This window comes from Notothenia rossii (genome assembly GCF_949606895.1).
Source record: "Notothenia rossii genome assembly, chromosome: 5".
NCBI classification, from domain to species: Eukaryota; Metazoa; Chordata; class Actinopteri; order Perciformes; family Nototheniidae; genus Notothenia; species Notothenia rossii.
The window spans coordinates 16,373,482-16,401,159 of NC_136903.1; the positions used below are offsets into that span (position 1 = coordinate 16,373,482).

General features: G+C 41.9%; 1 protein-coding gene across 4 annotated transcripts in view; it reads right to left on the bottom strand.

The window, feature by feature from the left end:
* Window positions 1-27,678, bottom strand: part of roraa (RAR-related orphan receptor A, paralog a) — a 224,550-nt gene that overhangs the window by 41,131 nt on the left and 155,741 nt on the right. For 3 of the 4 annotated variants that reach the window (XM_079683221.1, XM_079683220.1, XM_079683219.1), the window contains exon 2: window positions 19,273-19,302. Coding sequence is in view for 3 of the 4 variants with exons in the window: in XM_079683220.1 (XP_079539346.1) it covers window positions 19,273-19,302 (30 nt within the window). In the remaining variant the exon portion in view is untranslated. Of the gene's footprint in view, window positions 1-4,342; window positions 4,482-19,272; window positions 19,303-27,678 lie in introns of those variants that run through there. The other variant, XM_079683222.1, reaches the window with a different exon arrangement.

Here is a 27,678-nt window from a genome sequence, read left to right on the forward strand (position 1 = left end):
GAAGGAACAAAAATCATCTTCTGCAGCCTTATGGTTATCTTGAGCTGCGGCTGTTTTCAGTATCCCTGCTGTTTGATTGGGCATGGGACAGGGGAGTCATTTAACCTCGCCTGCGATTGGACTAATCTGTCAAAACAACAAGGTGTGACTGACAGGACAAGATGACTGACAGAGCTGTCTGGTACCCCGCAAGGGCTTGGATGGAGTCGTAGCTTAATGTTTATATAATGAATTTAAAAAACGATACTTGGATATAAAGCTTTAAAAAGACAGTATTTAATGTAATTTGGCTTCTCTTGTATGTAGTGTATGGGAAATACACAATTAAAAAAGAAATGACTAATTGTATCCTGAGTAGTTTATTATTTGGTATTAATAGTTATAATGCACATCTGTAAGAAAAGATCTGAATAAAATGAATAAGTTCTTACTCACTCTATATTGTTTGTATTGTCTCGTATTTGTTTGATGAAATAACAGATTCATAATTGATTATTATAATCTAGTTTTAAATGTATGTTGCATACATGCGCACAGCAAATCATGATTTTTAAAAGTGGAATTAATAGCGACCAATATCTAAAATCATTACATCATAAACTATACTAACTATTGTGAACTCAAAAAAAACTAGCACCCATCTCCCATTCTCTCCTCTCCAGAGTGCACCTTCCTATCTTCCCAACTATGGAGCCAAATCCAAAATCCATGCTCTCAATGGGCAGTCAATATCTCATTAAGCAGTCGCTCCACACACACTCAGGCAGCCAGGATGTTGGTTTCAGTGTGCACACACAGATTGGCACAGCTCACACACTTTAATAACCCGTGGGGACGCCATCACATTTCCTCAGCCAGCAAGAGACCCTCCGTCTCAGAGTGAGTCTTGTTTGTCTTTCCTCTGCTCAGATATCATCTTTTCAATTTGACTGGGACATGTAAATGATCCCTCGAAAAAAAGTGAAATTAAATTAAAAGATCATTCATAAATGCACACTTTATGAGATACGTAATTTGAGGGTAGTGCAAAATGTCATTTAGTACTATTAATATTGGTAGTGGAATTATGTTCACATTCAAACTCAATCTATTTTAGTCTAAACTAAATATGCACACTTGTTAAATATTGTCTCTTTTTAATTGGGTCTTTAATTTAAGTTCCTTGCAGGAGGCTTGTACTATATTTGCCTTCACCTTAATCTGTGGCGATTCCTACTTAAACTCTTCATGTCCTCAGTCCCTAACTGGATAATAGCCAATCTTGTTAACCTCTGCTTTAATGTGTGAGGGCCTGCAGCACTGGGTAGTGAACATTTCAATCGCCCACTGATAGAAAGAGACAAAGGGTACCAAATCTACAGCAAACATTTACAGCCTTGTTAACATAGCCTCAAAGCGCCTATCACAAGACATTTGGCTTTACCTTCTCTACGGACCCAGACATTTTTTACAGTCTAGTACACACTCGTGCTAAATCACATATTTATGTGCAGTCTGCATGCACTGTAGGGGCTTACAGGGCCTTGCTTTCAACTATTTAAAACATTACTGCTACAGTATGTATTTGCGGAAGATAAATTCAGATCTTCCTTTTAACTAAACATATCATTACTATGCTGTAGTGTATGATTATAAATGCAGAGAAAATAGCTCATAAAGATACATATATACTATCAATACCATTCTATTCAATTATATTTTCTATTATTTGTATACTAGCCTTCAACTAACAAATATTTCCATTATGGATTAAACATCTGGTAACTTTCTTGTCACTCACATTTACCGAACTCTTTTAGTGGTTTTGTTAGTTACCCAAAAAACAGTCAAAACCTCACAACTATTAAGATTGAATTCAAGCGAGGGTTAATCGACTAATCATTTAACTAAGCTCAAATTTCACACACTGTCGTTTTCAAAAAATACAAAATGGAGCTCTCTAAGAAAGGGAAATACTCCATTAAACACAACTTGAGTACATTTACTCAGTTACATTCCATCAATGCAGCTACCTTTACCTCACAACGATGATACTCTTTATGAAGTGTACATTATATGTACTGTAACATAGACACACATCTTTACCTTTTCTGTCAATCTACAAATCTACACATCAAACAACTTTCTTTAATTATGTAATTGGAATTTTCATCCTAATTGTGCTGAGTAGGCTGGCTAATTTGCATGGGGTAATGAGAGGGATGTTTCCATTACAGGTAATTAGGTACTTGAGAGGCGGTGGTGTGGTAGAGAGTCTGAATAGAGAGGGAGAGGTGGGTAGAGGAGGGTGCAGTGGAGAGACAAAGCCACATACATTTTTGGTATAATGTATTAGAATATTTTTGAAGAGTACAATAGAAAAAAACGTTTTTTTGAACACAGAAAAAGCATTTGCAAGTGCGAACAGTTATGCCATAAGGAGAAAGAAGTGCATGGCAAGGCAGCAAGTCATTGTTCTGTTCATCCATTTCACTGACCATTTTCAGGAAGAAATTACTACTGCCGTTTAAATTAGTTTCCAATTATACAGCTTGTTCACATTTTAATTTAATTTCCGACATGGTCACAGTGTCCTATCATGACACCAGCAGCTCCTATCAAACTGAAAGCACCAAAAAGGGTTGAGACAGAGCTAAAGGTAGACGTGAAGACAGGCAGAAACTGGCTAGGTATAACTTAGATGTCAGTATGTCTCATCTTTACTAACATGACTAAATAAAAACAACATAAAAATATACATTAATTAAAGAAAATAAGAAATATACACATTAAAATGCTGTTTATTCGGCTCACTTTTCCTAGAAAAGCTACACAGCACTCCATTTTATAAAAAAAAAAAAATGAATTCATAAAGCCCTTCACTATAAATTGCATATAAAGGACATTAGGTCAAAGGACATTTTTCATATGCATCTCATTGAAAAATAGATACAAGGCTGCCCTTCCTCTCAATTTCCCAGCTGAACGTGAGCCACACTTTATAAATGAATTCTCACACACTGTGATCAATATGGAAACATATATTAACACTGTGGTCAGAGTTGCCAGTCCCACACAAAAAGCAAGATGATTAACTAGAATCTACATCAGTATGACTAATATGAACAGTAGTAAATACATTTGATAATAATAGCACTAATTCTTTTACACATTCATTTTATATTGGTATAAATTAATATGTATACAGACAGTATGTTGAATATTCTACAATGCTATTTTGATTTGCCAGTAAATATGATTTAAATAAAAAAGGGAATTTATTTCTGGACAGATGGAGAAACAAAAGAGCAGAACATATCAAATGATCATTACTGATATTTCTCAGTGAACACAGAATGACAGCTGCACGTGCCTCCTCGTGGTTATTGTATTTGACTGAATCATGAGGACACATGAGCAGATTTATTTGGATTTCTCTATATGGAATGATGAGTGTATTCATACATGCATGCATGAGAGAAGTGTGTGCTGCACTGTATGTCTGACTGCACTTCCACTGTCTGTCTGCGCGGATGTGTGTGTGCGCATGTATGATGGAGGGGGAGGAAGAGCTGGGATTAAGCATACTAGATCAACATCATAGCGACTGGGAGGACCCAGTCCTGCTCTCATGGCCACACATGTAAACCCGACTGCCCAAAAAAATAGGTCAGTGGAACACAACACACTATCACACACAGATGAACACACACACATGCACCGGTATCAACTCATAGAATCAAAGTCTGCCAGTCGCGCCAGGGTCTTGTCGCCCGTCTGCAACCCACGTTTAGCACTGCCACGCACATCTTCCCGCGGAACAGACACTTCCTCTGGACTGGAACAACAGGATTAAGAACGGGGTAGAAAGGAAAAGCGACCCCCCCCCCCTTTACGACCCTTTGCCCCCTCTCCCTGCATGCTACCTTATATCTATGCCAAAAAAACTTCTGCTCAGGAGCTGTTCTTGACGTGCAAAGATTACACCGGCTGTGGTTTCCTCAGCACACCACACAACAGTGGCAGCCAGGAAACACTCACATAAAACGAAAACATCCAAATCAAAGTGCCTTTTTACATTTTAGAAGTTAAATAATTACAGCTCAGGCTCTTTCTCTGGTTTAAAACAAATAAAGAAAAATCTGTTCATGCATTAAAATAAATATAAAGAAAGCATCATTCACTTAAACACATTCTAAAGCATTGTTTTACAGTATTTCTCCCTCCCTCCCCCTCTCACTCTCTCTCTGTCACACACATGCCTTGCAAATGAAATGCAAAGAGTTGGCAGGCTATGAATAGCGGAGCCGTACTTCCCTACTTGTTACTCAGGATGCAGGATAAGCATGCGTTTTGCTCTTACCTTTCATAGCTGAAATCACAAAATACATCATTAAGCTTCGAGTCCATAAGAGAACAACTATCACCAGCGCAAAGCCCTCCACTGCTGTCTCAGCAGCAGCTGGCCAGCACAGCTCTGTCTCTCAGCCTCCGAGCATGACCACACCAGAATCCATGTGACTGTGACATCAGTGTTCATGTCTGACTGCTCCCCACCCACTAGCCTTTGATTGGCACAGCAGGCAGCCAGTAGGGGCGCTGAGAGCTCAGGCAGGGAAGCTGGCCCTCTTCCCACTGATTGCAGTCAGAGCCTTGTGTACCGGCTTGCTAGACACAGCACACTCTCGCTATCTCCTCTGGCTTATCTTTTTAGTGCAAGGATAAAGTGCGTTTTTGCAGACATCAGTTTTTCACGCTCTTCTTCTGTCCCTTCTACTCTTTTAAAAAAAAATGTGCAATGTCAAAGATGAGAAAAAGGTCAAAGAGGGAATAAAACGCTAGAATGGGTTGAGGGAGAGGTGAAGGAGAAATAAGCTACAGTAAGGGTACGACAGAGAGAGGAAGTTAAAATAAAGGAGTGAAGAGAGGGATCTGACATTTTTTTATGTGGCTCAAAGATGGATGCGCTCTTCTCCTCCTCCCTGCTGTAGATTTGAGTGATCAGTGTGAGGCCAGATGTCTGCGAGCAGCGGTGGGCCATACACAGCGAGAAGATGAGTGGAGCCTCAGCTTCCTCCCCTGACCTCTCAGAGGACCCGCATGCCCCTCTCTCACTTTCACACACACCGACAGCTTTCACACACTCTTTTTGACAGGTGAAGAAGGGTAGATAGTGACGGAAGAGTTTGGATGATCCCCTCCACCCCACAGCGACCGGGCGATGAGTTTCCTGCTATCATTTCTCCTTCTCTCCCCCCTGTGCCCCTCGCTCTCGCCCCCTGCTTCCCATTCCAGTCCCTACCTCTCCGTCTCTCTCCTCCCCCTCTCCTCGCTCATCCTCTCTCATATGATAATCTGTTCTGACTCCTAACCAGCTGCCTCTCTCTGATACAATATTCTGGTTTTAGTGCAATCCAGCCTTGGCCAATAACCACGTTGCATTTGGCATTTCCATGAATAAGCTGGTGCTCATATCATCTCGTCTCAAGAAAAACATCATGCAGCTTCGGTTTCAAGCGCTACAATATTTGTAAATTAAAAATTAAAAGGAAAAAGTGTTTTTTTATGCAAGAAATATTTAAAATGTTGATATTTTAGAGGCTCATTTCACATTCTCTACAGAGGTATGATATGAATAACACAGCAGCACTGTATCTTTGCAAGAAATGTTCAAAGCCACTAAAGGGCAAACATTTCACATTAACAATGCGATTGTAAGAGACATTTGGATTTATTATTTATTCCCGTTTTACTAAATATCTAAATTCATTTTATGCCTTCTATTGTGTTCTGTTCATTGAATAAAGGTACTTCTAACCACATATAAAATGGAAATGAGGCTCAGCAGCTTGCAACATAAATCTTCCCATGACAATGTTTCATTAGGACCTCTATGATCCATTAGAGACACTAAACACATTAACTCACATTGTGTCAACACTGGTCTCTTATTGTGCATCGTCTAATGAACAAAATATCATTCAGAGGCTGATAGCATCAAATGAAGCGTGCCTGGGTTACAAAGTACACGTAGACAGGCCGTGGTAAACTATTGAAAACAATGTATTGTCAGAGACAGAGCAGTTGTCTCGTTGCCATGCTGCTGTCTCCCCATTATATCTTCAAAGTTCACCAGATGAGTCAGTGCCAAGTCCCACACAGGAACATGTTTAACTGCCACTATCTGTGGTTGTTTCTCAGAAACTGGCTGCTCCAAAAGTCTTTCTCAAAACACTGTGAGCTATGGTTAAGGGTTGCGTCTGCTAGCTGGTTATCCAAGAGCATCTGAGAAGAGGATAACATCTATATAACCGTCTGAGTGCCAGGAGAGAGTTGGAAGGAGCTCATGTTTTGTCCTCCTACAATCTTGTGAATAAGTGAGGATCTAAGAGAAATCTCTTTATGTTAGGAGAGTAATGAAACAACTTACACAACTGGCTACTTCCATCAATACAAAAAGAAATACCTTTAAATGTTGTTTCAAAATCAATGTGGAACAGAAAGAAAGTGTACTTGAGAGCTGCGGAACTTTTCTGTGTACTACAAGGTACCCCATTGTCCCTTAATTTGCCTTCTCCATCTACACTTTCCCGTTTAAAGGGTTGGCTTACCAACATTACAAAATAAAATCGATACTACTTTTTACCAAAGAAAAAGTTATTGTAAAAACTGTTCACAGTACTCTATGTAGGGTAAAGAGTATGACCATGATGCACACTGTCCGTTATCTCTCTGTACCCCCATCTGATGTCATCTCTTTCTATATTTCATAAAGGAATCAACATTTTTTTTTTTCAATACTGTGGGCTCCACAAATACAATAACATTCATTTTCATTGTACCACAACGATCCTTTGAGAAAAACCTTGTAAACCAATCTTGATGTTGTTCCACGCTTTCAGCTCGACAGCAAATATACTGCCTCCAACTGTATATAATTGTGCTTAAAAGACCAGGCCTCCCTAAGGAGAAATGTTTCCTGCAAAGCTGCTTCATTTGCTCTTGATCACGCTCTCCCTTGACTGCTCCACATTAGCAGTGACAGTATGCCAATACCCTGCTGATACTTTTTCATTAGTGCATTGATTAAGCCACAAAGACTTGTCGTCAAAATGTCAGCAGGTAATAATGTGGGGATCACTGATGAGTAGCCATCAATAGAGTGATTTTATTTCATTTCTTTACATCTACATTTGAAATATAAGTCGAAGAGCTTGATTCAGTGGGAGTGTTGTCGTTTCTGCAACAGCGGCCCTCAACAACCGGCCTCACTAACACTGTTGTGAGCGGGGATCATTTAATGAATGCAGGAACATTCCCGGTCACGCCCATGAGTGTGTTGCTTTGTCTATGCATGTATGTTTCTGTGTAGTGCTTGTGAAAACAAATATCCCTCTGGGACAATTCATCTAAATCTAACTAAGGCAGTTGCGATGACTGGTACAGACACTATACTGTGTTTGTGCATCTAGACCAGCCCGGTCATGAGTCCCGCACTCCTCTTAAATTCAAGCAAATGTATTTACTGTAAACAAGCCCTGTGGATTGGTATTCAATTGAGATGAGGTGCAGAGCCTCCATGGTGCCCCTGGAGGAGAGGAGAGGGGCTGATAATGGCCTCATTAGCAGTCTGTCAGTAGCCATACCACGCTCAGCATGCAGCTGATCCATGTTAACTCTAACAGCTCCGGACCGGCCGCAAACATCTACTCCTCGGCCTCTGACCCCACAGGATAAGCAGTTATGGACTTCCTCATTCGGTGCCTTGTTGTGAGTTGAGGCTTTTTATTCCACCACAAGAGCCACCTGGGTGTTTGGAACCGCAATACTCCGCCTGAAGCAGCGGTAGAATTAACAAGCTTCAACAGGCACTCCATGAAAACAATACAGATCAATTTAATATAGATGCCAAGGAGAGGAGGGCATAATATTAGAACCATAACAGCACCAGCCCACACCACACAATCATAAACCAATTTAGGGCCATTCCAGGCAATTTCCTGGGGGCTTCCACTTGTGGGAAGACTTCAATAAATCACACAGACAACAAAGGGAATATCTATTTCAGTGAAAATAGAGGACACTATGTCCAGAACTCTGTTGGGGGTTGCATTTAAAGACACGTTTAAATAAGAGAAGTGAGAGTTTAAAAACATACTACATGCAGCTGCTGTGGGTTTATTCTGTGTGGCTACAGGGAATGCTGTTAACTCATTAGAGCTAATGGATTTTCCATGGAGCAAAGCAGTGTGTCTAGTCTAAAAGGTAGCAGCTGTAGGTAAGTCTTGTGCTTTTTACAATCTTTACAGTAACACTCTGATCAGGTGACTGTATACACTCTGCCCTCCTTTATATACCCAGCAACTCCGGGGTTTCTATCTGTCACTCAATACACATACACACAGTCACAATATTTATAGAACAGTAGGGTCAAAAGGAAGAAATATGAAAGTATCTAATTCCTACATAGGTGAAGTGTACACCCGTCAACTGTCATGTAATGTGAATCAACAACACAGTACTTATAGTGAGTGGTTGACAGGGCTATAGCCTTTTGTTTTACTGTCACGGTTATTTATAGTATAATTTAAATCTTCTTTTTTCTGAACAAACACAAAAATAGGAGCCTCCAAATCAATTCAATCAAATGGTTTTGTCAAAGAGAAAAAAATGTTAAGTACTGTCACTGTGGTAACAAAGCCAATGTGTCCTCCACAGACTGACCACACTTCATATGATTAAAGGCAGACTTGCATACCTGCTTAACATTCACAGATGATGAGAGGCTGTGAACAATATAATAAGCAATTTTAAATTAAAACATCAAAAGGCCTACTTTTTAGTCAATGTTTTGTTTCGTGGCAGCTAAGTTGTCACTGTTATTCCTCTGCTCGATTTAAGCAGAGTGAAATGCCATTTCTGCCTGTCGGTGGGCACTGCAGCAGCAACAACAGTTGCTCACTGGAACTGGATGTTCAGTTGATTGATACAGCCTTGAAAAAAGATGCACCTCATACATTCAAAGGTTATCATTTTAGTGCCTGGAATAAATCAGTTTATTTATTTGGTTTATCAGATGAAAAGGCAGTGTTAAGGAGGGATCATCAGCGCGGCTGGAGTGCTATCATATATCTCACGGAACAATGTTTCAATAGATCAATAGAAATCAGATTTAACAATGAATTGCACTGCATCTCCTTTGTGCGAAGCTGCCCTTGGGGACAGAATGGAAAGGGATAGGAGGAAAGAGAGAGAAGGAGCAAAAGGGAACGAGGAGGGGAGATTATCGCAGGCATGGCAGTCTGTGTGAGAGGCTTAGCCTGGCTAGGCAGGGAGGTGGAACCCTGTGAATTCTAATGAACTGGCAAGACTCCCCCAAAACCAGCTCCATCTCCATGGCAGGAGGACGGCAGGAGGGAAGGAGGAGGTGATTAGGAAGGCGCAGCCCCTCCACCGCAAACCAAACAGAGCAGGTCATTCTCCCTGTGATAATTATGGCTATAACCAGGCATGAGGGATTGGTAATGGACCTGCTTATTCTTCATGCCCTGCAAACGCAACCACTGAGCCTGTCAAGGGGAAAACCATGATGATATGTTTTTTCTTTTTTCTGTTAGTGGTGTGACTCTAGTGAGAGTTGCGATAGCTGTTGAAAAGGGCAGCAGGGGAGCTTGGCCTTTGAGGGAGAAGTTAACGAATGAACTTCATTATTGAGGAGCATACCAGGGAGACCCCCTGGAGTGTGTGATGTATTACCCAGCGTCAAACGTATACACTCCCCTAACATCACCAATATAGCCCGACATAAGCTCTTGGGGGAGGTAGGCGTGTAAACTAAAATAGTTAACCTTCTGGCTTAAGGCTATAGAAGAAAATAAGATCAAAAAAACTCATATGTACAATATTTGTGTTATTAAATAAGTTCTCAATAGAAGAAAATCTATTTACAACATTTATATCATTTATTTCTCCTGCTTTTAAGCTGAACAATTCCACCATTATTCTCTCTATTGAAACTCCAAAGTGAGTAATGAGACAGAGCCGTTTCCTGTGACTGCTCTGCGCAGAAAGCCTAAGAAGAAAACGGTTTTAGCTTAAACTAACACATATTAAATGTTCTCCCTGTGACTTCAGGTAATACAGGGGGTCCGCTGAGGCAGTCCAGATCAACGTAATGTAGATTACTCTCATTTATTAAAAGCGGCTCTGTCGAAGCATGAAAGTTACTTTTCCTAAGTTCTATGATCTTTATAAAAACAAGGGAACCACCAGGGGGACTAATGTTTTCTCAAGATTGAGGGAGATCTTCAGGCTATGTGCGACTTGCACCACTTAGCCCCCCTTCCCCCCCTACATGGGGCCGCCTGGATGGAGTTTCTCTATGGTGGACGGGACGAAGGAGCTCTTTTACTAGGCGCTCTCTCAACACTTTTACTCTTGACTTATGAGGATGCCATTGGTGCAGGGGAGTGATTCATCACTGGGTGTGCTCCTCTTGCACCCTCACACATTAGTAATGTGGTCCGCTGAGGAGGAGTCCTGTCATCAGTCTGTACCTGGACCCTCTGAACAAGGTAGGTCAACAGGAGGCAGCAGCGGATGGCCCACTTTTAGTCTTTCACAGCACCTTTAAGTTTCCTCCAGCTCTGCCACAGCTGAGCCTGACGGACACAGTAAGACCTGGAGAGGGGGGGGGGGGGGGCACTGCCTTGGCTGGAACTGGTGTACCCGCTAGATCTGTTGACTCAGCGATGCTTGTCCGCATAGCGCACAAGTACAGCAAGCCAGGTGAAACTTAGTGAGAGGTTAATGCAAGGAGGAATGGTATCTTCATTCAAAATACTAAGTGTAAAAGCAAAAAAAAAGAAGAACAAAATATGTATCTAGAGAAAAACAAACAAATGACTCATAGTTAAGATGAAAAGTTCTCGACTTATCCATCTGAAACCGCCTGGGGACATTTCATCACAAGACTCTCAAGACTTCTGTAATACAAGGCAACAAAATAAGTGGCAAACACATGATCGTCTGTTCTTTTACAGAATACAGAGCCACTCTAAGTCAGCATAAGCCTTTGACCTTAACATAGCAGGTAATGCACATTTAAATACCTACCTCAGTATTCATGTTTGTCATTTTACTTGTGAAGATTAGGTGTAAAAGGGCTATTTGAAACCAAAACACAGGATTAAGGGATAATGCTGCTCTGTGTCTTGTGAGTCGACCTTGATTCTGTAATCCAGCACAATACTGGAGAACAGCATATTTCTCTCTCTTGTACGTTCAATACTCTCACTGAAGAACAGCTCACGCTGATGTAATGGCAAAAGCATAATGGTGCCAAGTTGAAAGAGAAAGTCATCTGAATTAAGGGGCGCTTCATTGTGATGTTGTATTGTTGTAGAACTGGAAATATGATTACAAGATTTGTACAAACACTGTTGCCAGTACCTTTACATAGACTGGATTTCAAAAGAGGCTAGACGAAAGTATAAGCTGACACACTTTTTGCATGTTAGAAAGGGGAAAAAATACATGTCGGTGAATTGATTTGAATTAGGCAGACCTGCATTAATGACCATGTTGAGAAATGAACTTGATCTTTAAAGTGAACCAAGCAGCAGTCGGCCGCGCCGTTAGTAAGGACTGTGCCACTTAATCAGAGAGGACGCCAATTTAGCAAGGAGCTAACTATGCAGTCGGGACCCTCTGTGGCACACACACATTAAAGAGCACTGGGTCACCTGACTCGTGCAGGTATACATGCTCTCCTCTCTTCTCCCAATTTGCCTTATTTTCCTGACTCCATGTCTCCTTTCCTGTTTTTTTTCCTCTTCTGCTGCAGACACAGTAGAATAAAAACCTGCCTTTGATGTCTGGGATCCTATAATGCTGAGCAGGAGAAATCCGCATGCCTGTTATCTGTGGAATCTTAATGATGACGGCTAACTTCACAATGGGTTAACCACATCCCTCTGTTCTCCCACTGCACACCCAGAGAAACACAAATTAATAGCAACGGGGAAAAAACAGCCTTCCTCTAATAAAGCAGATTCAACAAAAAGTGCACAATGCGATCAGCACAAATGTCAATGTATAATATCACCGAAAGCTTTTGTGAGCTCGTCTGCTTTCTTTCTGTCGATGTAACTTTTTTTTCTTCTTCTTTAGTGTCTGAGTAGAATGACATTATTTGCCAGAAAGATGTGATCCTCACTTTGAATGTATCTAATTAAGTTTAAATAAACATTTCATGCTGGGTATACAAACAGTCTATTTTGTCGTGTTTTGTCCCAAAAAAAAAATCTTTTTTCTTTGCTGCACTGTGACAATTCTGATTGTTCTTGAAATGGTGCTTACAAGATATTTCAAAAATATTTTATTATATGGGACATCTTACTCGTTGCATGGTTTATTCAACAACATTCTTTTGAATAATTCAGGAATGAAATTATATATGTAAATTGTACCCGTCTTTATTCATGCATAATATTGCATCAGAGTTTTCACATCCTTAAAATCCACAATGGGATATTTCTGTTAAGAGTTTTTATTTTTGTTCCACTTCACTTTAGTCTAATTCTGTCTCAAAGTTCAGTTCAGTGAGAAGTGAAGACCATTAATATCAGATACATGCTGGTCAGAGTGATAAGCTCCGAGAAGGAGATAGTAAATATGTATCGCTGCGACTGAGGAACTTGATGATGGCACAAGGACATTTAATTATGGCCCACATCTTAAAGCTTCCCCATCAGCATCAGTCAGGATCATATCTGGAGGAGCTCCATGACCTCCGCCTCTGTCGCCCTCCATGAATCAAACCTTTCATTACATGCTGACACTCTTGTCCTGCGCTGATTTGTGTACACCATGGGAAAGTGATGAGACATCGGAAACCTGATGAGTGACGGATAACCTGCGCTCGTGCAAAGTCTGGCCGACTGTTTGCCGCCGTGAGCGCCAGGCCGTCCGTGCCCTTCCAGCCATGCCAACTGCTTCGCCTGGCAGACGCCACCTTCCCCGCCCAGCCCCCGGCCCCTCTCACCTGAGGTGGCAGACAGGCGGCAGAAGAGAAATCACCCGCAGCAGATGGGGCCACTTACTTTGGCTGGCCCAGCCGAGCATTGTGTCCTTGTCACATGTCACTTACTCTTGTTTTCCGGTCTGACAACACTTCAAGACAGGGCCTTTCAGTTTTCATTGAGACACAAAAGAGTAAGGGTGAGGAAAAGCTGACGAGGCCTCTCTTCGCTCCGGCTCAAATTCTTTGAAAGAGCCGGCACCAAGAGAAGAACCAGATTAGGAGCCAACAAAAGCAGAGCTCCCCCACAAAAAAGCGGCCGTGCACCCCTACAGTTCTCCTTACCATTCTCCTCCTTATAAAACCCCCTGGGCCCCCAGGAGGTGATACAAAAAAGAAGCTTCCATACCCAGAGAAACATATGCAAAAAGAAAAGAGGCATGTACAAAGGCCATTTGCAATTTTACAAAATTGCAGAAAGACTGCTTTTACTGAAAAACGACAACCTGCCATATTGTGTTGGAGAGGAAAAAGTATGGAAGCAGAGGAGGAATTGAGAAGAATCACGCTGGCCTGGTTTACGACAAATAGATAGCTCCATTGATTTCCCTTTTACAGTGACTGTCCATCGCTCACTGTTGTGATTACACTGACCTATTTCAGAAAAATAGCCGTCTATTATAGATTATACCAAAATGTCCAAAAAGAATACTCTTTTCGTGGCACAAACAAATAGAGTAAGATGAAACATAACCTACAGTACAGAGGGAGAAAAAGATTGTGTCAATTTAAGCGGTCAATGTTGCTCTGGGAGAAAAGGAAACAAGGAGTTCTGGTACCATGCTGAGAATCAAATAACGAAGAGTGGCTGTGCTTACTGGGGCCTCGCACTGCCAATTTCAATCCTAACAAAAAAAGGATACAACATTAAAATATTTTCATCGTTGCCCAAACAACCTTTAAACATAATAATTCCAATTTTACAAACTTGGAGTAATGTTTCGTATAAGAACAACAGAGTATAACATATATGATAATAATCTAATTCGCTATTGTATTGTGTTTCTTTCTCTAATACACTACAGCACAGCTCAGTGTTGTATGCTTTGTGCTGATGATTCCTCTGCGTCTGTGTGTACTGCTGTGTGTGCTCGTCCTGCTCCACTATGTCTGTGCTGTGCGTCTCACTAGACTATCTCTCTCTGTGCGTAGCTCAGGGGACTCTGGCTGGCTGATCTTCATTATCAGCCCTAGCTTAACAATGTACTGGATGCACTTCCCACATGAGTGCAACTAACAAATCCCCACAGAGCTGAATCAAGGCAACAATGTGATGAAATACCTTCAAACAGCCACTGAGCATGGAACACTGAGCTATGCAGAGACAACTCACACCGCCTCAGGCGATTCCACAGGAGTGCGCATGTTGCCAAGCAAAATTAGACAGCAACTGGGACATATTATTCTCCTAAATTGGCAATGTACAGCACTATTAAGCACCATAAATCTCATGTTTGATTAACTGAAAATATCAGCACTCGCAGAGCCAATGCTTAGCATTCCACATTCTCAGATGCTTTACGGAGGGAAAAGCTGCCATTGAGCTATGTGATCACAAAGAGTATTATTGAGATTAATAATGCTGTTAGTATATTGTTCCAAACATACACTACTTTTATGAGAGAAAACGCAAATGCATAAAGACATGAAATCAACAAACTCTTGCTTTATAACGTTGAGTATGCTCAATGACTGATATCATTGCACTATAACTCTGCACTCTGTTTTTCGAAGACAGTGCAAAATAATCGAAATCATCTAGTTCCTTTAACACAGACTGGTTGTGTTATTGCTATGTGAGACTGACGAGGGAAACTCAATACAGGCTGCTAGCAAATAAATGAAGATGCAGGAGCGAGGCCATGTTTCTCAATCAGTGTAAGGAGACTGTCACCAAAATGGAGATAAATATAGGGTGAAAAAACTGGGACCCTTTACAACGTATCTGTAAGACTGCAGAGAGGAAGCCTCATCCGTCTCTTTTCTCTCTTCCCGGAGTTACTACTACTATTTGTACTACTGCCTCCCTCTGGCCACTCTTTTCCTAAACTAAACTCAAGCACACACTACATACTGTATAGCTCGCATTACTACAGTGAACTGGCAGAATGACGCCGTGAAATATAATCAAATAAATACAATGAATAGTGTTTGAATTATATTTGTTTAATTTAAAGTGTGTTTAGGATGCTAACATTTTTCAGCACGAGTTAATACTGAAAATTCAGCTCAATAGTTTTCAGGACAAGTTGGGATTTTATTACAACATTGTAAGGTTTTTTTTGTTTAGTCTTGCAAACCTTTATGTTGTATGTATTTTCAAGTCTGTTATAAAGCATACTTAAAAAAAACAAGCAACTTGATATACTGATCATAGTCAGTCAGACATCAGTATATTGTACATCTACAGCTGCAAGAGAGAGAGAGAGGATTAGCTGTTGGTAATCAGGAGATCTGTTCTGTTCGTGGAAGAGCATCCTGGCTACACGACCTGTGTGAGAGCGTTAGCTAGCGCTCTGCTTCTCGAGCTGTGAGAAAGAGTCCCAGACTGCTGATGGTAGATTAGAGGTGAGACGTATAATCTCAGAGTAATCAGCTGCTGCATCTGATCCTCCGCTCCACACCATATCTCTCAACAGGTCCAAACAGACACTCATCTAAGCAACGCTGCCTCGCTGAGGTAGGAGAAAGTGACACTGTGTATCTGGTGTCCGGCGTCAAAGTAAAACTACAATGCAAAAACTAAGCCCTTGATCTTTTGCTATCACCACGTCCCAGGCAGTTTAAGGGACACATCAATTTCTACTTAAGTCAATACAACACAGCATATAAAACTGTCAGGCAACTTTACAGGAAAACCACAGCTGACTTCTTGCTGAGAACTATAGCTTTGTGGTTAAAGACAGAGCTGGCAAGGGACCACCCGTTATGGTGAAGTAAAAAAACAAGTGAGAAAGGAGAAAGAAAAAAGGGTGATGCCTCACACTGTAAATCTACTGAAGTCCTTTTAGCAGCCAGAGTGGGGAGACGACAGCACAGTCATTGGCACAATGATATAAGTATCTGTTTTCATCTAGCATGCTTCACCTTCTGATGGCTTGGTGATTAGTCCAGCCTGGTGGATGGAAGAGGGAAAAGAAGGAGGAGAGGAAAGGAGAAGACAGTGGAGGACAGGAGAGGAGAAAATAGGAAAAGGAGAAGATAGGAAAAGGGGAGGAGAGGATGAGGAGAGGAGAGGAGAGGAGAGGCTGCCAGTGAACAGCTGCCCCTGTAATTTATATTGATGAGGGGACTGGCATGGCGGGGAGCTTCCAGCAGTTTGATCACTCAGGCAGAGTGGGGAGTTAGTCAGAGACACGGCCCATCCCTGTGGTCTGGGTTGGACTAGGAAGACCTCCTAAAACACACACACACTTGCACACACATGCACATAAAAGCATGCCTGCCAAGCTCACATTACGAGTGGCAGTGTGCACTGGTGTAGCGTTGGGAGCCAATGTTTTCACTTCGAGAACAGAAATAGATCTACAGCCCGATTATTAGGGCAGAGCGGTGTCCCTCATTATTACTCCAGCAGCCATTTAATCACTAGGCTTCTCTGAGAAAGACCTCCCCTCCATATTCTCAATGACCATTAACTGGCCCCTTGAACTTCTTCTTGTGCACACAACTCTGACAATGTTTAACAGCCGCTTCCTGTCTGTGAGGCACAGCAATCAACTACTTGTTAAGGGGCTTTACTTTGATTTCCGCACATGGACAAGATTTGAATATTTCTCACTGATATGAGACAGCGTAGTCCAGTCTCTGCCCAGGGCTTTGAACCCAAGACTCCTAAATCATGCTCTTTGATATGAGCCCCCTTCCGGTGTAGAGGTGCTTAGCGCTGCACTAATTAAGATAGTGGAGCGGTGGATGGTGGGTCAAAGCGTTTCTGTTCTACCTTGAAGATATTCTGACACACACACACACACACACACACACACACACACACACACACACACACACACACACACACACACACACACACACACACACACACACACACACACACACACACACACACACACACACACACACACACACACACACACACACACACACACACACACACACACACACACACACACACACACACACACACACACACACACACACACACACACACACACACACACACACACACACACACACACACACCAAAAAATAAATACCACAGACCCTCCAGACAAGCAAATAGCTTAAAGAGCAGCTTGCAGGTTTTTTTTTTTGTACTACATTTATGCTTAACCTTGCCTGAAAATTACAATTAAAAATGTTAATGCAGAATTTGATATGTTTTACAAGACATAAGGGCAGGAATTCAGAGGAAAAGGAGCTGTTTTGAGCTCTGCTACTAAATACTGCTTTTTTTTAACGTCATATGTCAAACGCGTCATATTACGTCACATGGGGGAGTTAAGCCTGTCAGGGCATCGAGTCCACAGTTTCCCTCACGGGAAAAGGACCGGAGCTCCTTCCTGGTTGTGCATCCACCTCCCTGCAGCACATACGTTTCTGTTATGGATCAGTATCAAAAGTCCTGCCAGTAACGTTACTATATTATCAATACTACTTTAGTTATAGCCTGATATATGATTGCTACCTTTACAATGTTGTGATGTGACTGACGTTAGCTAACATGCTAACGCCGGTCACTCACCAAGACAGCTGCTCTGTTCTCCACTGGTTCTGCACACACCAAGGCTCCATTTCTCTCCGATGGCCGTTATTTTTTCTAATCCTTGGCTGCTCCTGGTTTCTTGGACGCCTAGCAGGCTCATAATTATAATCATATGCATTCGAATATATATTTTCAACCTGTTCTGTGTCAAAACTAGCATTGTGATCCATGTTTATTCATACGCTAGACCGGCCGCTCTCCCCCTTGTTTCCCCCATGTTACGTCACACGCGGGAGGTCACGTGCGGAGGCTTTTTTAAGTGGAAGTGAAAATGTCTTACTAAAACGACGCCAGATGTCACTGTAGTGTATATTTCTGTATATTTTTGGGAAAATCTAATGTATTCATCAATTTCCTACACATTTATTCACTGGTGTCTCTAACCTGCAAGTTGCTCTTTAACACACAATCATGCTGCTGTTTTGAAGGGCTGTTTGAGTAAGGTAGAGCTGTCTAGCGTAGAAGATCATATCCTTTGCCCCTCTGTCTGATGTAAGAAAGAGCCGGGGTGTTTTACAGGGCGAGATGCAGCCTCTCACAATCTGAAACACTCCGACCGCTCTTACAGAAAAGCCCTCTGGCCTTCCCTCTCCACAAGTTTCATCAGAGTGATCAGAGGGAAAGGATAGCCTTCAGGGCTAGTTTCTTCCGTTCACACAGTGGGGTATGAACACACACACATAGCTGTATACACACACATACACAGACACACTGCGGTGCACTACACAAAACCATTTTTACATGACTTTTCGATTGCACTTCACACGTGTCAGAATACACTACAAATCTCCTGGAAATCATTGATTTCTACAGGTTTGTCTGTTCATCAATTCTTCATGAGCTGACTAAAATTGAAAAGGCAGTGTTGGTTAGACAAGTCGAAGCCTGTGTACTATGTTCGTAGTGCCCAAAGAAGTCTTGTATCTCACATGTGAGACGTGTCATATACTGTGTATGTATCTTTCAATTGCAGTGATATGATCTGTGCTTGAAGAATACAAACTCTTGGTAGTTAATGCAACCTCAGAAGTTACAAACCACCACACAACACCACATCCGCGTTGCTCAGCTGCAAGGCCTTGCAGACAACAAAGAGGTGCTTCAGCACAGTGTCTGCTTTAACTGTGCATGATTATCAAACAGTCATGAGACTGCATCGCATTTTAATTTCCTCTCTGGGGTTATCATCAAATTCTCTCCAGGATAGAAAAATACGAAAGAGTGAAGCGGGTGGCACGGATATAATTGAAGGTATTGGTTTATTGCAATACTAGTGAGGCTACAATATGCATATAGGCACTGATGAAAGAAGAGTCAGCAGAGATAGAACCAAGGTGATCTTATCAACTGTACTGTATTGAAGCACAGCACATTTGTTTCTTCCCATTTAGTGTGAAGAGCTTTTCTGAGAATCAAACAACATTTTTACAGCCTCAAATTGTAGCGCAACAGAAATGAAAAGTAATTACAAAAAAACATTTGTACTCACAGGTATGTGTCTTCTTTGTTACTGAGATACCTGTAAAGAGAAAACAAAGAAACCATTAAGCATATATAGGAAACAACAGTAAAACATGTAGCACAAAATATATTTTATACGGAGCTCTGCTTAAGGCTAACTGAGGGTGAGGATGGTTATGATGAAGAGGTAGACCCTGTGGTCCAACAGACTGTCACTGTCCAAGGTCACCGAGGTGGCAGGCCCAGGGCAATTATTTGTGTATGCTGGTGTCTGACCTGAGGCCATGCTACATCAACATCCACGACAAGGTGGTGAAACTCTATCCTCTGCGGGCAATGAATACAAAATTATACTAAAACAAACAACATTTGGAATGCTAATTCTGCTGGGCAGTCACACTGATTGGACCTGAGCGCATGACTAAGCCTTTGGCCCAGAACTGGATGGAGGCACTTTGACCTCAATGTTGGTGTTTTAATCCTTTATTTAATCAAGTAGTCTCATTGAGATTAGGATCTCTTTTTCAATGTATAAAATAATGTACAAAAAACAAAAAAGCACAACACATAAGCATCAATCAAAACAATCAAAGACAAATTAAGTCAGAATAACAGGAGAATATTTGCATGCACATTTAAAAGACAAGGAAGCTGTTAACCAATGAATGGTTTATTATTTTAAGAAGATCATGATTGATAAGAGAATAAAAAAGATTATAATCAAATTGAAATAATCACGGAGGCAAAGTAACTTCAGATTATATTAATGAGTGATTTACTAGGAAAATTAAAAAGACCCAAAACAGACCCTAGTGTGACACCTTTCCTGATAAAATAATATTTTGCACCATTAAAATCAACCCCTCTAGACAGAAAATCATAGACTAGTTATCCTTTTCAAGATAATCGCAACGTTCATGATCTCGAAAGCTTTAATAAGTAATAAAAAGCAGAGCAATGATAATGTCACGAGGCAACAGGGTCATGTCATTTTCTAAATTCAGCCATTAAAGGCTAATATTACTTCCAGACAAGCCTGTGCCGGAGTCCATTAAAGAGTCCAATCATTTAGCCAAGCAGGTAGTTCTGAATTTGGACGGTAATTATTGTAATCAATGAGACAACCTTCCATATATGTAGAATTATACTGCATATAAGAGTAAGGTCAAACATATTAGCAGGCGGCACTGCAATTAAATCAGCACTGAGGCGTATGATGAGGGATCTAAATCATAATCATCTTTAGTCTTCCTACAATTAAACTCACCAGTTTAATATAAACCTCAAGCTGAGAGACAATATAAACCAGTAGATGTAGAAAATATTTGATAAACCATAGATAAGAAACAAGCAGTGTTGTGTGTTTTTGCAAACTGCTTATCAAACAAGTTGCCAGCCTGAGCGCTGTGAGTCAGACCTGGCGGATGCTGAGGTGGAGCGGGGCTGCCACTGCTCATGCTGCCTTTCCTCGCCCCTTCGGGTGTCAACTCATCGAGTGAGCCACTTTGGTTCTTGCTGTGGCTCCGGCTGTTTCTCCTGTCTGCAACATTGGTCTAATGCCCCAGGAGCCTGACGCGGACGAGCGCACAGCCAGCCGTGGTCCCCAGCGGCCCGTTGGATGCTCATGCTTTGCAGGGCGATAGCACACTAATAGATCCCACTTGTCATGCGGAAGCAATGGCTAATTTTTCTACAGCTTGCATTTGAAACTCGGGGGACGGCGAGTTGACATGATTCAATAACTCTCTGTAAAAAAGGCGTCTGGCCGGAGATAACAATGTTTCAGACACGTTTGAGGGGAAACGAGTCAAAGAGCAACGAGGGGGAAAACAAATAAGCCCTTCAGCCTCCTATAGACATACACTCAGAAACACATAACTAATATCAACTCCATGGAGCAGAAAGAGGGAAACAGTCACCTAGGGGCCAGCAGTCTGTGATACAGCTCTAGCATTGTTCCAGTGCTCAGGGCCAAAAGCTTCTGTTCTGTCCAACTGTGACATTACGCAAGGAGAAAATAAACAGTAATCCAGTCTTAATTTTACAATTCAATCAAATGACATGGATGCCAGCAAGGGCTGATGGTCCATTAAAGAGCCGTGGTCTCAAGGTACTGCAAGCAAGGCAACTGTAAAAGCTTATATTAAGCAGTTAACTGGCTCTTTGTTTTGATGGGTGAGACAACCTCTTAGACCATGTAAGGAACATAGCTGGTGTGCTTAGTGGAAACTGTATTCAAAGGAAATAGCAAATAAGCAGCTTTTTCCTGGCTGTTTGTCAAGCATTGCTACAGACACAAAATGTAGACATTCACAGACTATTTTAGGGGAGCCTGGAACAATCAGTTATTATTTAATAATAGGCCATTTATTTCATATAAAATGTGACATATAACAGAAAAAAATTGCCTGAGTGTCTTTAGTGCGACCATAGATCTTGAAGTTGTAAACAACCATTTGCTTTGCAAAATGTTTTTAACAAAGGAAGTGAAAGACACACAGGTCTGCGTGAGAGAGAGAGTGTTTACAATAAATGTGCGCTTTCGCCCAATGCAAGCCACAGAGACCACACTGAAGATACTCAGGAGCTGTCTGCTGTCACAGGCTGGGGAACTGATAAAGTCTACATTTATCTGGCACTGTGAATTGTCATGAAAACCTCAGATCTTCAAAGCTACTTTAAAGATGCAGTACATAAACAACCATAATAATCATTATATATCCTTTTAGATACAATGAGGCCCACTAGACATGTTAATTAAAGTGTAATTCTGATACTTAGTTAACTTAAATTTACCACACAATAGTTCAAATGCTATATCTAAAAGCTACATGAGGTCAAAACTATTTCAGGAGGAATATTTACTGTTAAACAACCCTGGGGAATTATTTGTGCAAACAAACAGTTTTGTTTACTGATCTTTGGACTTTTCTTTACACAAAGGATTGTGTGTATCTTAAGGCCCTACAGTATGTTCCACCAAATACAAATTCGAAGAAAAACCATTTGAAACCTGCTTTGTTTTAATCTTCCAGCAATACATTTTGCCTCTCTTATTTGTCCGCCATGCTAACTGTTGTGGCGTGTTATTGCAAAAATGCAATACCGTCTTCAGTCAGCAGAAATGTGTACCACATCAACACCATTCTTGTGGTGTGCAAGTGTGTCCTCATGCCTGTGCTAGAAAAACAAATGATTTATCTACTTTGCTCCTACTGGTCAGAAACTCTGCAGCATACTTTTAGAAGGTTTTTTAATAAGTCAATAAAGAAACAGATTCACAGAAAGACATACTATAAATCACAAACTTCCAAAAGAAACTCAGCCAACACAGCCAAAGCATGTTGTTTGAGTGTGTGTTAGAGTGTGTGTGTCTGTCTAATAAGGAGCCCTGACAAATGCAGTTTGTCTCCCACACGCAGCATCATGAACACCTAATTATATGAAAACAATTCCTTTCATACATTTGTTGTAAGGTGCAGAGAAACCCTCAATTCTATCCTTTTACAGCAAAGGCACATTTGGCCTGTTGCTATGCAGGTTGTAGGAACAGGAGGGGCGGTTAGTGGGCCCACTTCCTCCTCTGTGTGTCATTCAGAGCACTGTGATTGGAGGTGGCAAGGAGAAGGGGCCACAAAGCCAATGAGTGAGTCAGGCGGTGAGGAAGAAGGAGTTTGCTCTGGGCGCTGACATTGGCAATGCCTGCCAGCTCATGTCTTCTCCACTGGATGGCAGGTTCAGAGGTCACTGTGGAGGTGAATCTCTCCTTGGCTGATTAACAGGCTGCTGTAAACATGCTTTCAACTTAAGTATCAACGTAAATAAACAGCAATGTGCTTTGAGGAGATTATTTCTACAGGTACTAAAGATATTGAAGTTAAAAGGCAAACCTGTTGTCTGCACGAGCAGCTGAATTCTAATTTCCACATTACCATTTGTCACAATGGAAGGAGGGAAAGTTGTCACTGTTTGGCCTTTGATCAGTCATATTTTCTCTAGCATTGGTAAACAATTCAGCATATATTCTCATGAGACATCGCCTATGCTATGGAGAAAGAGAGGAACTGTGCAGGTGACCTCCACCACATCTATCTGCAGGGGGGCACACATCCTGTAAACATGCCACTTAGACAGGAGGAGAGTGAGTCTGGGTTTTGGCAGCCACAGTGCTGCAACCGGCTGTAGAGCGCCGTGCCATCGCCGGCGTCTCAAAGTGACAGCGCTGTAATGAAGTCTGAGGCACATGGCAGGCTGTACGTCATAATTTCAGGTTCCTTAAAGCCTGACAGGGAATGATTATCATGGATGGTTATTGTCACCCTGCCTCCCTGGGAGACGAGGCGTGCTCTGGGGTTGTTGCACCGTGACATTCAAAGTTACAGTCTCCTTCATATAATGGAGCTGTCCTCTCAGCGCGCTAATGGGAGCGATCCATTTAACCTGTGCCAGAAACACACAGACGAGGAAGTTCCTAATGCGAGGCCTCTCCCGTGGGGACGTCACACTCCCCCCCTGGCTGCTCCCTTCCTGCTGCTTGATTCATTGACTGGCGCTCCTCACTTATCCTCATTCACTGTTCAGTCTGGGGAGACAGGGAGGCTCGCTTCCGGCCGCCTGCTCCACATGCCACTGATGCACACCCGACGCACACAAGGACACAGCCAGCGCAACGGCCCAGATGCAGGAAGAGCCGGCGAGGGCCCAGTGAGGGACGGGATAGACACCTACAGGTCAATACCGTAGGCCTCGGAGAATACCAACAGTACACAGTCCCTACAGTTAATAAGACCTGTAAAAAAAAGTTATAAGGAGGAGGTTTGGTTATTGTCCTGTCTTAATGATGGTAGTTGTATGGGAATGTTAATTTTAGGCTATTCCTGAGGTTGCTGGTTAATGATGATGCCTAAGCCATGGTCATCTTAGGAATGATAGATTTAGCCACGTTCAGTAGTCCATCTTGTAAGTGCTGCTCCCTGCCCGACTGACAAATTGCTGCTACATTCCTGAGAGAAAATAATTAGACGCAATGAATGTGTTTCTCTTTGCAGCCACCATACAGTAAGCCTCAGAAAACATGTTTTGCTGTTATTATTGGTGCTTTACAAATGTAATTTAGGACCAATTCAGACTTGAAATAAACTAGAATATTCATTAGATGACTTGTTTAGGTAGTCTGTTTTGGCATGTTTACATGTATTTAATATATATTTAATAAAATAATGTAGTATAGGTTGAACAGCGTAAAGTGCAGCATAAGTACAAGGATAAGATCCAAAGTTACTCTTACCATAATAAAACTCATCTTATCAAAAGTCATACAACAAGATGGATGGGCTGATTCTAGGACCTCTGTGCTGTTCTAACTTTAACTGTCATTGGGAAGGCCAAGTTTCATACACAAAGTCATTTAAACAATCCTCCTTTTTGCAGTGACACACTTAGCCTTATTAGTTATTTTACTGCTATAAACCATAAATGCAAAAAATGTAATGATTAAAAAAGCACAATGATTCTAATCAGCTGCCCCCTAATATACTAAAACACTTAATCCATGGAGAGGCCAACTCTCTGGGGAGGCTCAAGAGAAAAATGACTTCTCTGTCTCCAGGCGCTGTTATTTCTGGTCATTTCTAATTGGTTTTAACTAAAAGCAACCACTCAGAGACTCCACAGGTTACTCCAATGCATCACTATGGAATTGTCTGCAAATAGAAGATATACATCCAATTTAGTTTTAGAGGACACCACAATTGTCTTTCAGAAGACGAAAGGAGAAAGGGCAGAAAAAAAAGCATAGATGTCTCACTGAGGAAGACAAGAAGTCTAAAGATCCCAACGGAGAGGCGATGTTATCAGGGTGACCCTGAGATCATAGAAGCCTGGGCCGACTTGAGGTACCATGTCACACGCACCTCGCCCCCTACACATGTCTCCCAGGTCTCATGTACAATGTCTCCCCCTGTGCAGTTCTGCATTGCTGGGCCTGTTAGTCTCCAGGTGAGTCCTCAGTGCTGTTTGGTGGCTCGTGAATTATACATTGCAGCAGAGGAATTGACGTGGCCCAGGAGGGCCGAGAAACAGCAGGCATGGCTGGGAGGCAGATTGAAGACTCTGACGGAATTTTAATTGTACCGCAGGGAACACTGCGATAAGTGCTATTGTTATTGGTAAGACATTGCTGGACAGGTTCACTAGCTGAGAGCTTTGAAAAATGAGACGATCCAAAAACAACTCAATGTCCAAGGCTTTAACATTGTGCCAATAGTTATTAGTCTAAAGAGGATGGTTCACATCAGTGTCGGTCTAATATTTATCATTACGCTCTCTACACCCAGTATGCATCTGCAACATGCTCAGAGGACCAGTGAAGGTTGGCTATGGCCAAGGAAAACAAACTGGAACATTTACAAACTAAAAAAGGAGACGCTCAATCCGAAACCTCAGAGGCATGCCATTCAGTTTTATGTTGTGCGAATCTGTACAGTACTACAGGTGAAAAGCCCAAATGTAGCACTTTCTGCTGCTCTGATGTTGTTCACTCTGATCCTGACGATAGCTGCACTATACAGTAATTCTCCTCTGAGTGCAGGCAGGTCCCAGGGGGCTTGACGGATGCAGGAAGGCCCAGAGCGTTGGTCAAAGTGAGGCCAGGGGCACAGGCAGGCCTCTGTGTACGCTCTGCGCTGGCGGTTCCCAGCCCAGCGGTAATCTCCCAGTGATCCTGCCTCAACCACACATGAAACCCAATAGCCTTTCAGCCCGCACCATAAATAAAGGTACACCACATTGAGCAGACCACCCTGGCTTACTTTACAGCAGTCTGAATAGGCCGCCAATGGGTGTGTTTACACACTTTTATATAAAGGCTTTAACTACAGATGTCAAATGGAGACGTTGTCAGAGGGAAGCTTATTTCAAGCTGTGTAATTATTAGATAAAACTATAATTTAGGTTTTACAGTATTTTATTATTTACACAATGTACAAAGAAAAATACAACATAATTGCAACCATTTCAAAACAGAGGTTAGAGGTTTCTCAGCCTCTCCAACAGAAGCTTTCCCCAGGGACAACTCTTGTATATTTCTACTTACATTACACTAGATTACTTTAGCCCTGCACAGGTAAATCTGAAGGGGAATACAATTACCTACAGCTCCTGAGGCACACACTCCATTTATGCACAATAACTTGTAAGAGTATTTCAGTCGACCAATAGAGATGTGCTCCTTAGGGCTCACTTGTTCAGAATTGCTTAAACACTCACAAGACGCAGCACACTGCATTTAGATAAAGAGGATCTCATTCTACAGTTGGATTAAATGTGAATGTTATTGTTTGTCTATTTTGTGTTTCCATACTGTAAGTCACAGGCCATCTACTTCAGGAAACCACAGCAGCAGGCAGCTTTTGCTAAAAGGTTAATGTAAGTTTAACAGATGGAGTGTTTATTTGACTCCCCTGTACAAGCTTGGTGTGCATTTAAAATAATCTCAAGAATAGCAGCTATAAAAGATGGGATTTGAGTGAGTTGACATGTGATCTGATATGTGATCTGACAGTAAGTGACAATCTGTTACCGAAGCTGTCCAGGTCTGTAAACACACTGAACACACACTCCCGCTTGTATAATCAACTGGGACTAGAGCTTTGATGACAAACTAATGTCAGCTAATATCAGCTCTATAAAGGCTGACTCAGAAATATATTGCAAACCTTTCATTACCCTCACTCATTCGGTCTCAATTCTCATCCAGTAAAGTACAGTACAGCAGACACTCGTCTAATGAACAAGGGTCTATGGGGAAGGATCACTCTGTGTGAGTGTGTTGGAAGTCAAGGTCCCACAACAGTGGACTCGTGGCTCTGCTGATAAGGACTTGGCTGTAATTGCTCAAAAGGGAGGGAACTGCAGCCCCATTAGGTCTGGTCTTAGCACTTGCCAATAAGCCAAACTGCCCCTCTGAAGCCTCCCATGTAATGAAAACTTCCTATGAGATAAATTACATGTCTGTCAATCCACTAATTAATATCACAGACTCGCGTCTTTGGCTTCTCCACATTAACGAAATGAGGGAAAGCGAAATAGTTTTTTTGTGAGCACTGGAAGCCAGAAAGGAAGGAAGAGCAGAGGCAAACTAGCGAGCGCGCTGCTACTGCGATTCACTGCAGTCATGGTCGGCACTTAGTGCAGCATCTATTTTTCATGTATTTCATAATTAAAACCTGCGAGTTCTATAAGCCCTCCATGCTCCATGCAGATCAAAGGTAGTCCTATTAGCAGGGAGTTCATCAGTAGAGCCACTCTTCCATTTGCCAGGCAACAGAGCCATGCTTAAAGCACAGATATCCTGTAATTACACACATGTGTGATAACGGGACAGCCACAGAGCTGGACTATGATTAATAGAACACAGATCACAGTTTCCTTTCCT